The sequence below is a fragment of the Ambystoma mexicanum genome, chromosome 4p (assembly GCF_040938575.1).
Source record: "Ambystoma mexicanum isolate Mex_15411 chromosome 4p, UKY_AmexF1_1, whole genome shotgun sequence".
Classification (NCBI taxonomy): Eukaryota; Metazoa; Chordata; class Amphibia; order Caudata; family Ambystomatidae; genus Ambystoma; species Ambystoma mexicanum.
The window spans coordinates 410110125-410127860 of record NC_090927.1 but is presented as its reverse complement, the minus strand read 5'-3'; the positions used below and the strand labels follow the sequence as shown (position 1 = coordinate 410127860).

Below are 17736 nucleotides of genomic sequence, written 5' to 3'. Positions count from 1 at the left end.
TTTTCAGTTCTCTCCCGTACATTTCAGCGTTGCTGTCACTCCCCCAGCAGGGTGGTTGTCCTTGCCGGACAGCCAGCCAATCACCACAGAAAGCATTTGGGCCTCCTAGGAGACTAAGCACAGGGAGTTTTCGGGCACCTCCCTCACTTCCTGCCCACCCCCAGACACTCGGGTACCAGAGGCGGGTTTCTCAGAAACCCTGCCAAAGGCGAAATGAACCAAGAGACCAAACCTGATTTGGCACGCAGAGAAACTCTCGAAGGACCTTTCCACAAAGACCTGGTGAAAAGAAGACTGGGCACCATTTTAGCAAGGATGGCTGGACATTTTGAAAAAGATGGCTCCCGCGGTTAACATTACCGGCTACGCAAACGGTTGCAGTAAATGCAAACCTAGGTAATTCAAAATTAAACCACTGCCACCAGCCAGTCAATTGAGGAAAGGGTAACATAAAAGATGTTACATTAGCATTTAGACACGGGGTAGTAAGTAACCCCTCCAGCACTCTATTGTAAGGGTGTGCTGGGTCTAGCAAGTACAATCCTAAGTAAAGCCAATTTCACTTTACTGCTCTAGGAAACAGTAGTTTATCCCAGAGAAGGTATTTAAACCTTGGGAAATCTAAAAGACGTCCCTGTGCCACTGCCCTGAATATGCTTTGTGACACAATTGTAAAAGATGATGCCTATGGAGTTGGTTAGACTCCATAACCAAAAAAGAAACTAACACAGAAAACAAATAGCATTAAAAGTACAAAGTCCCAAAGTTCATCAAAAGAGCTGTGGGTCTCTAAGGTAGAGAGGAATTGGAACCTTTTTATGAATGCTCCCTAACAATCTGTACACACAAGATAATTAACACCTGTACCCATTAAACAAGTGGACATGAATCTGGAATTAGTTTGATCATTAGATTGGGAGCATGATCATTATTTGATAAACATCTTGTTGAAACACACTAGGAATCCAATTACTATCCACTAGGAACTCATGATACACATCATACAGATGATATTATGATATCTAATGAATATACACCATTTGAATTTTGTGAGTTATGTATACGGTTAAAGATCTTTAAACTGTAAGGACAGTGGTTCATAAACATCTAAGGGAAAGTCAATGTTCCGGTTCCTACATATCTTTTCATGAACCAGTTGACTAAAATCAACCATTGCATAGGAACATGGAGACATAGGGCTCATTGCAGTGTGTAATTAAGTTCTTATAATCCATATGGATCGCCTTATAACTATGTGAAAACTTGTGCCAATGTGCAGCATCAATTTATTAATAAATGGAGGGCTTGGTTAAGAACTAGAACATTTGTGTATAGTACGTGGTGAGTATGTTACAATATTCAATCTTTTAAAGACACCAGCTATCTATTGACGTTCTAACAAACCATCATTCCTCTTGAAGTACCAAAGTACTTAGAACAATAGGTTAAACTTGTTGAATTCACAAACCTGATCATCCTTCAAATCCACATCTTGACACATTAAAACAATAGGCCTTGTTATATCATTTAAGAAGGTGCTTAGCAACAGAAGCACATAAATATTGTAGCACAATGACTGGATAGTGATCTTTACTAAAATTGAATTTCAATGGGGCTCTCCACATCACTAAACATTGAAATGTGTAGACATGATCCTTGAACAAATAACGCAATCATCTGATGACAAACTGCTAAGATCTGAGATTTTAGAATAGCTACACTACCGCGCATACGCAAAACTACAATGACGTCCTCACGCAATGACGTGATGACATGTACAAACAAAAGGCGGCCATCTTGATCGCATTTTCTTGCGGTTCCTGAGTAAAGACATGGAAACGGACAACTGTATGGAAGGTAAGAAATTAATTTAGACAATGGGATACCTTGACATCCTAATTTGTTTATTCATATCTGGTATCTGTTAGACACAGGACTTCGCTGTGATATTACATACAGCCTCCTGTTTTAATTTACAGGAGCATCACCTTTGGACTAAACTAAACACTCGTGAAGATTCCAATTCGAAAATGTTAATGAGCATAACATTACCTTGGAGATAAGCTTTAAAAGCTACACAGGGGTAAAACTACTTCACTATGTTACATTATTATCTAGATGAAAACATTAGGATGCTTTGATCTAGAAAACAGAAGGGGGATGGAGATAAGCTCCACATTTACGATGGAATATTTGTATTTCTGATGTTTGTTAATCTGCTTAGAATCACATGCTGTGCATAGGTCCGACATCCAGTGGTCACTGCGGAGTATTGCATTTTGTTTTTCGTAGTCGAAAAGGGGACGTCGACAAGGCCTGTCTGTAACACTATCCCTATAGTGACGTGCATTGTACCCACAATCCCTCACGTGTCGAGGTCCCTCAGATTGTTTTTTTCCGCCCAGTTTCTGGTCGCCTTTCGCAGAGCTCCTAGAGAGACATTGCTAATACTTGCCACGGACCTCGGTCCTTTGTTATACTTAATATATTATTAACGATCCCTCCCCTCGACGTTAGCTGTGAAGCTGTTTCTCCGCCGAACAGATTTTCGACGGAGAGGAAGAGCGGAGGAGATCCTTCGGCGCTGCCGAACACGTGGCCTGGCCTCGACGGCCAACATACAGTAGGGAGAGTGGGGGTTCGAACTTTTATCTTCTCTTTGAGAATGTCTTTCTTTCTCCCCTTTCTTTCCCTTGGGGTTGTTATCGCCAGCTATTATTGCCTCAGCTATGGAGAGGACACCTTTTAAGTTCTGCCCACGCTGCAGGGGCAAATATACTTGGAAGGATAAGCACAAGCTCTGTAATCGTTGCTTGCCCCTCGATCACAAAGAGGACAGCTGCGCAGCCTGCAAGCTCTTGAAACCTAGAACCCTTAAAGAACAAAGGGTTAAAAGGTGGGCGAACTACGCGATGTCGAAGTCAGTTTCCTCACCCGCTGCCGCTGTTACTGAAAGTGACGAGGAGGGCGATAACTCGACGTCCGTTACGGAAGTCATGAACCCCCAGAAGGAGCGTTCCCGCTCCTTGACGTCCGCCCCCGGCCCCGACAGGCTCGGCTCACGCCCTGCTTATGGGGATGAACACCCCGGCGACAAGGACGCACATAAACCACATAAGGCTAAACATACAACCCACGGCTCTTCTTCGTCGAGAACGAAGGATCCATCAGCGCCGAAGGGGACGCAGGGCACTCCGGCGTCTACCGCAGACCGTAAAGGTCTCAAGCCCCACCCGCAAACGCAGCCGCGACCAGCGATTGGGCTTTCATCTAACACGGGCGCTACCCCAAAAACATCCGACGTAACGCTCCATAGAGCGGCCGTCGAGGTACAACGCACACAACGTCGACACCAGAGCCCTCGACTGACAAACTCGTTGTCGAGAGCCTAGCGAGAATTGTCTCCGAAGACAAACCTGCGCGGACGACGAAACAAACGTCGATTACCGCGACGAAAAAGCACAAAGGTAGCCAAGAACTGCCCCTTTCATCTAAGGACGCTTCTGAACTACCGGAGGGCTTTTCAGAAGGAGACGGTAACCTCTCGTCGACGTTGTGGGAGCGTTCGAAACGGTTCGAAGGTGAAAACACAGATTTCCCCCCTCTAGACTATTCAGGGGTACCCCATGGGACCCTTGAAAGACTCCATTCTTGCCTGGAGAAAATGGAAAGGTTTCTAGGAAACCAAGACCCACCCACTCACAAAAGACAAAGAGAATGGCCCCAGGATGACCCTAGAGTCAAGATTCCTAGGCTGGTTCCCCCTTCCACAGATGTATATGACCTCACTGAGGAGGAGCAATACCTTCAGGAAGATGAGGAGTGTTTGGGTGGGCAAGAAGAAGAACTTGAGGAAGAGGGGTTCGAAGAAGATCCTTACACTAATTTCGAAGAGGATACAGCTACATCGCAGCCCTGGCAATCCCCGTCAGTGCAGCCGTGGCAATCCCCATCAGTGCACTCAGACCCTGATGCCTTTCACCCTTCTCCTCTCAAGGATTCACATATTGGGAACTCCTCTCCCATAGATGACCAACCTTCCCTCAATGCACTATTGCGCAAGGCAGCAGCGCATTTTGAGCTTGACACAGGGGAAGCTCTTCCAGACATAGACTTTGTAGAAAGAGTTATTAAAGAAAAAGCCCCTGTTAGCCAGTCTATTCCACTCCTGGCTTCTATTAAGAGAAGAATTTCTCCTTCCCTTTCTAATCCAGCTTTAGTAAGAGGGGTCAACCCTAGAATAGAAAAGCTCTTCAGCCCTTCATCCTCTGACCCTTTATACATCAGAGGACACTCTATTCCGGACTCCCTTGTAGTTACCAACACAAGGAAAAGAGCAGGGGTACCACTATCCACTAGTGAAGCACCACCTGACAAAGAAGGCAAGAAGCTGTACGCACTTGGGAAGAGAATCACGACCTCCGCCGCCTTCTCTACTAGAATTGCTAATAACAACTCCCTATTAGCTAGCTACGCAGATGCACAGTGGAGCAAGCTGCGCAGCGAGGCAGAGGACGCACCTGAACCCCTGCGGTCACGTCTGCTAACTGTAATATCAGAGGGAACACTTGTAAACCAGGGCATCGTTAAGAACTCCCTAGATGCCGCTGAGACTGCTGGCCGATCCCTGGTTCAGGGAATACTTCTCAAACGACACGTTTGGCTACGCAATTCAGGTTTTAAACCCGAAACCCAAGCCTCCCTCATAAATAAACCCATAGAACAGACGCTTCTGTTTGGGAAGGCAGTTGATGAGGCACTAGAACATGCTAAGAAAGAGTTTGATACCATCAAGACTCTTGATCAAATATCTAGACCCCCTAACAGGCGAGGCTATGGTAATAGACGCTCCTTTCGTGGCCAAAGACAGCAGCAAAACCAACAACAATGTTACTCTGCTACCAACTGGCCCTCTAACCAGGGTAACACCCAGTTCAGTCAAAGAGGCCAACGGCGTGGCAGAGGAAGAGGTCGTGGCTCCAGCCCCAGAGGTTCCACGCCCAATACCAGCAAATGACCCGAAGATTCGGGTCCCCTCCCATGCATCACCGGTCGGGGGCCGGCTAACATCGTTCCTATCAGCATGGGAGGGAATATCGTCAGACCGATGGGTATTATCAACCATAACCCACGGATACTGCATAGAATTCAACGGTTACCCGAAGTACAAACCCCCACGAAACCAACGCAGATCACCGGAGCACCTCACCATTCTTTTACAAGAAGTAAAAGAACTGCTGAAAAAAGAAGCAATAGAACCTGTCCCCCTATCTCAGGTAACAGAAGGTATTTATTCAGTGTACTTCCTTGTACCCAAGAAGGACTTAACCATGCGCCCTGTATTAGATCTGCGCCCAGCGAACAACTTTGTCAAACCACAGAAGTTTCGTATGGTGACCTTGCAGGAAGTAATCCCACTGTTATCACAGGGGGATTACATGACAACGCTAGACATGAAAGATGCATACTTTCATATTTTAATGTTGCCAGCACACAGAAAATACCTCAGGTTCAAGATAGAGAACAAACACTACCAATTCAGAGTACTACCCTTCGGGATAGCTTCTGCTCCAAGAGTATTCACAAAAGTACTGGCAGTAGCAGCGGCCCACCTGCGAAGGCTATCCATCCCAATATACCCTTACCTCGACGACTGGCTCATAACCGGGGATTCTTACGAAACATGCTTCTCCAATACCCAAAAGACCGTAAACCTTTTGTACCAACTGGGCTTCTCCATCAACGAAAAGAAGTCCAGCTTAGAACCCAGCCAAACCAAACAATTTTTAGGGGCTCTAATTCAAACAAAGGACGGCCTCGTCTTCCCCTCCAACTAGAGGGTCCAAAACATGCTGTTTCAGATCCCCCATTATGTAACAGGTCGGGAGGTGACGGTACGCAAAGCTATGCGCTTGCTAGGGATGATGGCGTCATGTATTTATTTGGTACCTCACGCGCGTCTGCGCATGCGCCCAATGCAGGAGTGGCTCAACAGCCAGTGGTGTCAGGCCAGCGGACAATGGGACGATCTAGTGGTGGTCTCGCAGGCCTTAGTACTTTCGCTGAGGTGGTGGACAAAAGAAAACCTGCTAATAGGGAAGACTTTTGCCACACCCGCGGTAGAAGCCACTCTAACCACAGACGCATCCCTCACAGGATGGGGGGCTCACCTATCCCATCAGACTGCTCACGGAGCGTGGACTCCGAGCTTAGCATCCAAACATATAAACCTGCTGGAACTTCTAGCAGTGTTCAAGGCACTGAAAGCCTTTCAGAAACACCTGCAAGGAAAGACAGTGATGGTCCTCACAGACAGCACCACAGCCATGTACTACCTCAACAAACAAGGGGGCACTCGCTCTCCAGGACTGTCCAAACTGTCCCAGAATATATGGAAGTGGGCTCTCAGACACAACATGTTTCTACTATCGCAACATGTACCAGGGGAACTCAATCTGCTAGCAGACAAGCTCAGCAGAGACTTCCCACTGCCCGAAGAGTACGAATGGCAATTGCACGAAAACATCGTCTTAGACGTCTTCACGCAATGGGGTTTTCCGGAAATAGACCTGTTCGCAACTATGGAAAACTCACAATGCCAAAGTTACGCCTCCAGGTACCCCCAGAACCAATCCAAGGGGAACGGTCTGTCGATTCAATGGTCAGGGAAATTTGTTTACGCCTTTCCCCCGACTCCCCTTCTCAACAAAGTGGTGCACAAGATGCACCAGGAGCAGGTTACCATGATACTAGTGGCCCCAATGTGGGCCCGGCAACCTTGGTTCGCTCACTTGATGGAGATGTCCCTATCTCCCCCAGTGAAACTTCCCTGCCCATACAACATGCTGTCACAAGACAAGGGCAAGACACTGCACCCATGCCCTCAGACCATGAATTTAGCAGCCTGGCTCCTGAGATCGTAGAATTTGGACATTTACAACTCCCTCAGAGATGTATGGACATCCTCAGGGAAGCCAGAAAACCAAATACTCGCCACTGCTATGCTAGCAAATGGAAAAGATTTGTCATCTGGTGTACAAATAGGAGCATCAACCCAATTGACTGCTCTCCTACTGACATTGTCCTATACTTGACCCATTTACTGGATTCAGGTCTAGTGTTCAATTCTATTAAAGTCCACCTAGCGGCACTTTCTGCATACACCACTTCCCAACTTAAAGTGTCGTGGTGGAAGATACCAGTTATCAAAGCCTTCATGGAAGGGGTAAAAAGAATACACCCTCCAATAGCTAACCCAGCTCCCGGATGGGACTTAAATGTGGTACTTTCTAGACTCATGGGCCCCCCTTTCGAACCCATGCACAAAGCAACTCTTAAAGACCTCACTCTTAAGACTGCTTTCCTAATAGCTATCACCTCCATTAGGAGAGTAAGTGAACTACAGGCTCTTTCTGTACTAGACCCCTTCGTAACAGTTCACAAAGATAAAGTGGTTCTACGCACACACCCAAGGTTTGCACCAAAATTCATCTCAAAATTTCATGTAAACCAGTCTACAGAACTACCAACGTTCTTTCAAAACCCTTCCAGCTTGGGAGAAAAGTCTGCATACACTAGATGTACGCAGAGCAGTCATGTTCTACATGGAAAGAACCAGACCACTGAGAAAGACTAATCAGTTCTTTGTCTCTGTGGCAGCAGGAAGAGAAGGAGATGCAGTTTCAAAGTCCACTATATCTAGATGGATTGTTCTATGCATCACTCTCTGTTACACTCTTGCTAAGAGAGAACTACCCTTCAAGCCAAGAGCACATTCCACTCGAGGCACTGGGGCTTCCATAGCATTCATTGCAAATGTTCCCCTTGAGTCCATCTGCAAAGCGGCTACCTGGAGTTCTGTGCACACCTTTACAAAACACTACTGTCTAGATACACACTCTAGATCTGACTCCCAGGTGGGACAGGCAGTATTAAGACATCTTTTCTCTACTGTTCCTTCTAATAACCCACCGCCAACTCCGGGTACTGCTCGCTAGTCTATGCACAGCATGTGATTCTAAGCAGATTAACAAGCATCAGAAGACGTACATTACTCACCGTAATAGCATTTCTGATGATTGTATCTGCTTAGATTCACATGCGCCCACCCTTCCTCCCTGCTCGGATGGAAGGAACATAGACACCTTTTCTATATATTCTCTCTTTTCTGTACTCACTCACGTCTAGAAGGCTCCCTCAGGGCAGAAAAATACAAACAGAGGGACCTCGACGCGTGAGGGATTGTGGGTACAATGCACGTCACTATAGGGATAGTGTTACAGACACGCCTTGTCGACGTCCCCTTTTCGACTACGAAAAACAAAATGCAATACTCCGCAGTGACCACTGGATGTCGGACCTATGCACAGCATGTGAATCTAAGCAGATACAACCATCAGAAATGCTTTTACGGTAAGTAATGCATTGTCTTACAGGCACAGCGCGAAAGTGAGGGTGCCTAACCACAGGGCCTCCAGCCGTTGGGGATCTCGTAACTTACCACTCAGCATTTTTAAGTGAAGGAAATTCTTTATACTATATAGGTTATTTTCCAAGTAAGGGACCCAAGAATCCATAATTTGCACATGATTACCTGATCTGAATGCAAATTGTTGAAATTAGAAACGCAGTGTATCTATGGTCTTTTATTAAGGGTAGATAGTCTTTACATATAGATCTGTTTTTTTTTGTTGGTTTTTTTGTAGGAAGAACCACATACCAGTTCTTGAGAATCAGATAGGAGAAAGAAATCGTGAAACCATTAATCAAAAGATGTACATCCAGGTGATTATGAAACATGGAATCATGACAGATGACTGATAATGTAGGACTAATATATTTGTTTATATAAGATCTACTACATTTTGATTATCCATTGTAGATATGAAAAAGAAACTGGGAATTGGTTACACCACTCCTGAAGAAGAGGGTCAACTTACCCCGAAACAAGGATTGAACACATCACATACTAATTTTTTTAATCTAACCATATATAAACATTATTTAAAATCCATTGTGAAAAACGGTCTACCTGTGATCAGCAAAATTGAAGTCATTTTGAAAGTGAATGGTTTAATCAAAGATTGTATGTTCATTTGATCTAATTGTATGACATAAACCTAAGAGTTGACAAATTGTGGTGTATTGTAAATAAATTGATATGCAACAATAGGATGAAGTAAAATATTTTGATCTATTTTTCAGAAATTTGAGTACGAATTATATTATTCAATACGACTTATTGATAATCCAATATGTTTTGTTTATACAATACCAGTTGGGTGTGCAGGGGACGTGAGAGTTTGTGGACTTCTGCTGTCTTTACATCCAGTTCACCCAGGCCCACTGCTGGAATCCTCCTCTGATGTCTTCTCCGAAGTCCCTGGACCCTAACTAACTCTTAAGTGAGCTACTTACTTGTTTGAACAGTCTTCCACAGGAACTCTGACTTTTGCCTGCAACAGAACCCTATCTCACCCAGCCTACAGCTGGCTCCTAGACCACTAGGGTCCCTCTTCTGCCCCAGAGTGAACTCGTGCTATAGAATAGGGAAGGACTGGATAAGTAAACGATTCTGTCTGAAAAAGTATAACAATGAATTGGTAACTGCAACTTGGAAAGTGAACGGTTACAAAAGTTCTTACTTACCTTGAAAATGTGTTGTGCCATTCTGAAAAGTATAGAGAAAGTTAATTTACTCACCTGTGAATTGTTTGTGCCTCTTCCCAAAAATAATTCTGTTCGCTTCACTAACTATTTCAGAATATTGGTGTGTAAGTTCATCAACTGGGTTTTGCTTTCCCTGGTCTGTTTTATAAAGATTCTAAAACAGTGTTGGGTGGTTTATGGTCATTTCATCTAATTCCACTGTTCCTTGAATCTGTGTTCCACTATTCAGAAAAGTATCCTGGTAACAGGGTTGGTTGATTGTGTGATTCCTTAACGGAGTGTCACTGCATAACTGACAGGGTATACTATCCTTGATTTACTGTAACGTAATCTGAAAGTAACTAATGATTTTACTCCCCATGAATAGGTGTGCCCTAGACTAAATGTGTTTGATAAGGTCTGACTTACCTAGAAATACTGTTAGCTTTCTAAATAAGGTCTATGCTTTGGTCTGTGTACTTTAAAGTATAGTGTTGTGTTTTTATAATGTGTTTATATGATCTGTGATGATGCTTCTTTCCCCCAAGATTGTTCTGGGCCTACTTGTATTTAAATAAACCCTTTATTTTTAAAATACATAGTGTTTCAGTGTTTGTTTGGAAAAACAAGGGGGTTCCTGGGAGTCCCTATGCCAGCCAATAAGTCCCGGCTTCGAGAGTCTTACCCAGATCCTTTAGCTCACGATCTCTCTCAGAGGAGAAATATCCATAACATGTCAGTCTTAGTCCTGCCCTGGGGCAGTCCAGCACTGAAATGCCAGGCAATTCTCCTCTGAACAAGAGTACCAGCAGCAACCCCAGACACATGTTTTGGCCTCAGTGTTTATTTGGACCATATGTGTACTATTTCTTCGTACTGGTTCTACAGCCCTCTCTCTCGTAAAATAAGCTTGGCTGCTCTGTCTACACTACCATATACTCTGGTGGTACAGCCTTATACTAAGAGTGGAGTCTTGTACTATCTGTCGTTTGGTTTTTACTTAGCCCTTAGTTGGAATTCAGAAAAACTGTCTGAACAGTCGGCCTATGCCAAGCATGTGAATGTAAGCAGATACACGCATCAGAAATATGATTACGGTAAGTAATGAATGTCATATAGCCTGTTGCCTTCCGGTACTGCTGATGAAAGATTGTCTCCTAACAATGTGTGCGCATGGGAGAGCAGGCATTTGGGGTACATGTTAATCGTCATGAAGCTACATTTTCTTAAGCATGTACAAGTATAGGGAAGCTTTAGTTTAATATTTTTGCACGTATTCTCATGGTTTTATTTTATTCTTTTACTATAGGGAGCTTTTGATCATTGGTGGTGTTGCTGCAAAGGATCAACTATCGATTCTGGAACAGGGTGTAAGTTGGTCTGAATTTTAAGCATTTGTTGTCCCAATTATTGTAGTTTTGAAATGCATACTTTCACAAGAAGGCGTTTGACTTTTCCTGCACAATTTAATTCTGTGCCTTACCAGTTCTATTGTCCATGTATAAGCATTTGAATAAGGTTGTTGTATGAAGTCATCATTGACTAGAAACTCTGAACATAGGTGTAGTTTGATTATAAATATCATGTAGCTCTTGGTGCCTTGCAAAAAGACTTCAACTTTGGATTTTTTGCACAATTTAATTTCAAGTTTGTTTTGCCTGGTGAATGACTTATGACAATAGAGTTTGATTAATCAATTAGACCAATATATTAGGACGTGGTGTCTTTGCTGATGTTGCACATTATTCTTTTGGTATTTGTACGTACTCTTCAGTTTTCTCTTTAATCTCCAGAAATTGTGGACTTGGACCAGCTTCATCCTGTTGTCTTGGCTGTTTCTATCCAACAGTTACAGGCACAGAATCCCTTTGTTCTTGTTTTGGTCGTCCTGTAAACATTTGTCTGAATACCATAGGTACTCAGAGTGCCATCCATGTCTAACTGAGGATGCACCTCTTTGACTTCATGTACCTCCATGGGAGTTCTTATACCTACAAATGTGGTCGTTACCACCAAGTTAACCCTTAATTTCCATGGGGAAATAACCCCCTTCCAGGGATTGCATTGTGGTTCTGGCTGATGACACTGTTTTTGATTAGAGCCTTCCCAAGTTATAGCATTTTTGGCTCACTGAATTCCTTTATTTCTGGAGGCTCTCAACATTGACATTAGTGTTGTGAAATTCACTAGCAGAGCAATTGTACTTTACCTGTGTGTGATTGACTAACAACCATGTAGGGTTAGATTCTAATAGATTCCTTCCTCATACGCTTTCCACATCTGATAATCTATCCACAGCACCAGCTGCCTTTGGAAACTTTTTCACCTCCAGGGGACACAGCCAAGCTCAGTGTCAGCTCTGCCCCTCTACGTGCCCTGCTCAGGATTTGACAATGAAAGTATTTATGCAGCTGCCACACCCATTACCTCAGTAGCTTTTATTCTGCACGCTGTATTATTCACCTCATCTTTAGCTCTTAGTACTGCTCAGTGCTTAACAGTGGTAAAGTCTTGGGCTTCAAGCCTTGCACGGATTGCTAGAGACAGATGACCATCTCTGACCCCCAAAGGATCTTTTTATACTGACTTGGGGAGGAACGCTATCTGCAGGATTGGGAGTCATTCCAATCCATGCATCCAACAGCCTTAAGGGATGTAAGGAAGCGTACTGCAAAACTCTTTACCTTTTGCCACAGAGGTGACAAAGGGAATTCAAGTTCCCCATGTGTGCAGCAGAGGAGAGAGGACAGATTCCCCACCCACAAATGCACGAAAAAGAAACTCTGCATGAGGTCCCACTCTCTAAGCAGTTCTTTGAGACACCGTTCTTTGATGAAGAATCACTGCTTAAGGGACTTCGCCGAAGATTCTGATCCACACATAAAGGTTTCCACCCACTCCTTAACCCCAGAGGTCTGGGAAGGCTTTCAGCTGAAGATACTGGAAACTGCACTGGCAGCATCAACAGGGCTGACCGTGCTTGAAGGAACCGGCAGTGATCCCTCTTGAGACTGTGATCACGCACCTGGGTGCTTGGCATTTGCACCAACATTCTCTGACCAAGTGCCACACTGCACTGCCTTTGGGCATCAAGCTCCTGGTGCCGGCTCACCAAGCTTCAGGCGCAGAGCCAATCACGATTCAAGGCAGGATTGGCAGAGGCCAAAATCGTGGCGCAAGACATCATGGAGTCCTCCGTGGCCCACATTGACACCTCTGGCCATGCCATCTGTATTGCCACGGACATGAGAAGAACGGCCTGGCTCTGCTTGGAAATGCAACCCAGATGTTCAGGAATCATACTGAATCTTCCGTTAGAAGAGGGTGACCTCTTCCACTCCACATCGGGCGAGGAGCTGGATAAAAAGAAAAACAGCTCTTAAACTGCCAAGTATTTATCCATTCTTACGAAGACCACACACAAACCATACACCCAGTCACAGCAACGCTCTGAGAAGGGGTGTACATACAGAGGTTTCCGCGGCTTCCAAGAGCGTAGGTCCAGGCAGCCTGACCGTTTGCCGTCCCAGCATCGGCGCAGACAATGAAAAGGGGGCAGTGGAGTAAGGGCTTTTTCCAGTCCCCCTCTGCCGCAGCAGCCTCAGAGGGAAAGAAGGCATGTCACGCCCCTCCTAGTCCACGTGTCTCCAGTGGGGGGTAGGCTTGCTCTCAATGCATATTTTTGGCACCAGAATTTTGCGGACCCCTGGATCCTCTCTGTAGTCTCCACGGGGTACCTCCTCCCTCCTCCCCTCCACTCCCACAGGTTGGGACCGCAACTGTTTTGGTGGAGATCTGGTCACTCATCGAGAGCCAGGCAGTGGAGGACGTCGCAATCTCCCAGCGAGGCTTGGGCTTTTACTCCAGGATTTTCGCCATTGTCTTTACCAGACTGAACACGGTGGCGGCCCTCCTCCGGTCGCAAGGCCACCACATTTACGCGTACCTGGATGACTGGCTCGTCAGGGCTACACCTCCGGAAGCAGTGCACCATACCTCCCACGCTCTTATGAACACACTGCGCGAGCTGGGTTTTTTGCTTAACCTCAAGAAGTCACAGCTGCAGCCCATGCAGGCACTGACCTTCTTGGGCCTCATTTGGGACACGTGCTCTGAGAAAGTGTTTCCCTCTGAGGAAAAGATCACGGCACTCAAGAGCCACGGCCCACTTCGTCAGCAGAGAAGTGACCTCGGCCTTGTGGTACCAACACCTACTGGGTCTTATGGCAGCAGTCCTCTTGGCTGTCCCCCACACGAGACTCGGGATGAGGAGGATACAGCTGCACTTTGCAGCATCTTGGAACCAGGGACGGGGCCATCGGAGATGATCAACGTTCCTCTGTTGCTTCACCCAGACCTCACATGGTGGTCCAGGCACTGCAACCTGCGGACGGGCAAGCCTTTCCGGTAACCTACACTACAGGTCACCATCACCACGGATTGTGCTCTCGAGGGTTGGGGGGCTACCCTGGACAACCACTGCGTCCATGGCACCTGGATCTGGCAGGAGCAGGAGTATCGCATCAATTGACTGGAACTGAAGGCCATCTGGTTGGCGTTCAGGTCCTTCCTTTTGGCTATCGAGAGCAAGGTCGTCCTCATTCAGACAACTCGACCAGCAGGTCTATGTCCACAAGCAGGGAGGTACCATTTCTCCAGCATGGGGTCTGGCATGGATTCACATGCTCATGAATATTCCCCGTCGTCAGGCTGGGAATCCTCGGTAAAGAAAAAACAAGTATCAGTTTCGTTTCTGATCTGTCTTTCGTAGTAATAACCAATCACTGGTCTCTGCGTCATACTGACCACAGCCAATGACTGCCCTCTACCTAAGCACCGCCTCTGGCAGCCATCTTCAGATTTTTACCGCACGTTCATGTGTTGGGATCCTCGTGCTATTGCTCTCGAGCGTTAGTGCTATTTTTTTCACGTTTTTTCTCAAAAACTTCGTTTTTTCGGTCAAAAGAGCCTCAAGCTCCACCGACTCTCCATCCGATCAACGGGGACCCGTGTCGGATTCGTCTGCGCCCCTCAAGGGTGAAGATTTCGTCGAGCTATCAATTGACTGGAACTGAAGGCCATCTGGTTGGCGTTCAGGTCCTTCCTTTTGGCTATCGAGAGCAAGGTCGTCCTCATTCAGACAACTCGACCAGCATGTCTATGTCCACAAGCAGGGAGGTACCATATCCCCTCCACTGTGCAGGCTGGCGGTCAGCATGTGGGAGTGGGCCCTGGAGAACAACATCTACCTCACAGCGGTCCACCTGCTGGCGCAATCCAACCTGAAGGCAGACAGGCTCAGTAGACTGGCAGCGGCTAACTACGAGTGGCAGTTGAACGACCTAGTGCTGCAGGAGATCCTTTGCAAATGGGGTCACCCTCAGGTGGACCTCTTTGCCTCCTGGGGCAACAGGAAGTGCCAACTGTTAACCTCCTTGCATGGTCAGGGCCCCCTGGGCGATGCCTTTCAGATTAGGTGCGATGGAATGACTGCATATGCCTTTCCGCCCACACCGCCAATTCTCAGCCTCTCTAAAGCTAATCTAGAGATCATACAGGGCACCAGGAGCAAATCCACCAGGGCCCAGTATGAGAGTAATTGGACCAGATTCTGCCACTGGGTAGACTCCAAGAGCATTAACCCTCTGGCATCTTCCCTGGACGACGTGCTCTCCATTTTGGTGCATCTCGCCTATTCAGGCGTGCAGGTGGACACTTGCTGCACTTACCTGGCAGCCATTGGGGCTTACAGAAACTCGGAGGAGAGTTTTTCCTCCTTCAACCTGATTGTCAGGAAACATCTGACTGGTCTCACCAGGCTCTACCCACCCATTAAGAAGCCATACCCTGTGTTGGACCTCAACATAGTCTTGGGTGCCCTGGCGCTCAAACCATTAGAACCAATGGTGTCCGCAGACATCAGGCTGGTCACCATTAAGACAGCCTTGTTAGTCGGCCTCACCTCGGCTTGCAGAATCGGTGAAATTCAGGCCTTGGTCACTTCGGAGCCATACACTACGTTCCACAAGGACAAGGTAGTCCTGCGGACGCACCCAACTAAGGTGCCTTCCGCATTCCATCTGAATGAGGCAATTGTGCTGCCCACGTTTTTTGTTCAGCCCAAAGATGAGGCTCGGCGAATTCTGCACTGCCGATGTCAGACGTGCACTGAAATTCTACCTGGACAGGATGAAGAGCTTCCGCAAGTCCTGACGCTCTATTCATCACCTTTTTGGAGGCTCAAGACCGGGGTATCAGGCATCCAAGGCCTCCATAGCCCGATGGATGGTCTCGGCCATCAGAGAAGCCTACGAGGGACAGCATAAGCCACCCCCGGCCAACATGCATGCCCACGCGGTCAGAGCCAAGGCAACTGCCATCGCCTTCCAGCTGCATGTCCCCTGGCAAGTCATAAGCAGGGCGGCCACATTGGCCACCCCTTGGGTTTTCTGAAAGCACTATTGTTTGGATGCCGGCTCTAGATCAGATGCAGCTTTCGGACAGGGTGTTCTTAGGAACCTGTTTGCTTAAGGAGGGTCTCCTCTCCACCCTGGGGCTACATTAAGTTGTTATCGCCCATGCAGTATGGAGGAAAGACAACGGGATGTAAGAGTAATTTTAAGTTGCTCCCTGTAGTGACTAACGTACTTAGTCCCACCAACCTCCCCCCTGATAAAACTGGTGTCATTAGGCAATGTCAAATCTATTGTTGGTGCACCTATGGGGACTGTGGTGCCGGAGGGCGGAGTCGGGGCACCGCATGCTCCCAGGGCCACACACGCGCGCCTCTTAATTTAAAGCGGAAGGTCTCCCGTCCCTCGCAAGGGACGCCCATGCAGTATGGAGGAAAGGGGACTAAGCGTACGCTGGTCACTACGATGAGTAACTTATACTTTCTGTAGGGGTTTTGATTGAGTGGTACTACTTGCCTAATATTTTCATTGCACATACTGTTCAGGCCTAATAACCAAAATATGTTTGTAATGCCCGTCTAATTTAAGTGTACTGTGTGTCTCATTGTACCACTACACCACCCCTATATCTCCTATAATCTAAGCCTCACTGGTCTGCTGCACTTCATTGATAGTTTCTTTGTTCGCTATAAAGGGTGGCCTCTCAGAACCCTCCCCATGACTGTTTCTGTAAATCAAACTTTACGGGGGGCCTCATATTTATAAAGCCGTTGATTTGAAAGCATTGTTTCTTCACTTTACTGGTCATTGTTTTTATTTATTTTTTACGGCATTTACTTTTTAGTGTAAAGTGTAGGTGATCCCAGTTTAACATCACCAATTCTGCAAAAGTGTTTTTCATTGGAAGCTGCTTGACATTTACTTGAACTGATTAATGTTCAAAGGTTTAATAAATGAGTACATGTTTGTACTCCTGTCTTGCCTGTTTTGATTGTTCTGTGTGTTAACAATATTTTACCATCCCCACATCTAATGTCTGCCTTACTGCTCATTCTATGTTACCTTAGTAGTTTGCCTAGACCTGAAGCGTCACTTACCCTGTTCTTTACCTTGGGTGGCCTATCTGTTCTGAAAATCTATCTTAACCTTCATGAACATCAGAAGATTGCAAATTGAAGAATGCAGGCACTTCCTGGAAATAAGATGCACATTAATCCCTCATTTTACATAAAAATGATGAAGGTTGAGAATGCAGAAAAGTAGAAAGACTGAACACTGGTGCTAGAAACCAGAGTAGTTAAAATGTTAATGTTTTACTCTTTTAAAGCATATATACTGATTTCTGCTGAGGAATTGTGACCATTATTTCAAGCATAGTGATACTTTGAACACTTGTTTCCAGGTTGATATAGTTGTTGGAACTCCAGGAAGAGTGGATGACCTTGTGTCAACAGGAAAGCTAAATTTATCACAAGTCCGATTCCTAGTCCTCGATGAAGCTGTAAGTAGAAAATGTTCATGTTTGTGATGTTCATTTGGAAGTTCAGCCACATAGAAAATTGCACGCTGTTTTGTCTTTTAGGGAGTAATTTCTTATTTGATGCCTTCTCTACTAGGATGAGTTCTAAACGGTTGTAGGTCAACTGGTCGAATCTAAATGGTTGACAGGACAAAT

The 17736-nt window shown here is 46.0% G+C and overlaps 1 protein-coding gene and 1 long non-coding RNA gene across 3 annotated transcripts in view; both read left to right on the top strand.

Annotated features, from left to right (window-relative positions):
- DDX1 (DEAD-box helicase 1) overlaps positions 1 to 17736 on the top strand; it is a 795552-nt gene that overhangs the window by 479599 nt on the left and 298217 nt on the right. For both annotated transcript variants that reach the window (XM_069605939.1, XM_069605941.1), the window contains exons 14-15: positions 10958 to 11018; positions 17464 to 17562. In XM_069605939.1, the coding sequence (XP_069462040.1) occupies positions 10958 to 11018; positions 17464 to 17562 (160 nt within the window). The remainder of the gene's footprint in view (positions 1 to 10957; positions 11019 to 17463; positions 17563 to 17736) is intronic.
- LOC138452589 (uncharacterized) lies at positions 8626 to 10245 on the top strand. The gene is made up of 2 exons (XR_011260240.1): positions 8626 to 8784; positions 9278 to 10245. It is a non-coding gene; the product is annotated as an uncharacterized lncRNA (long non-coding RNA).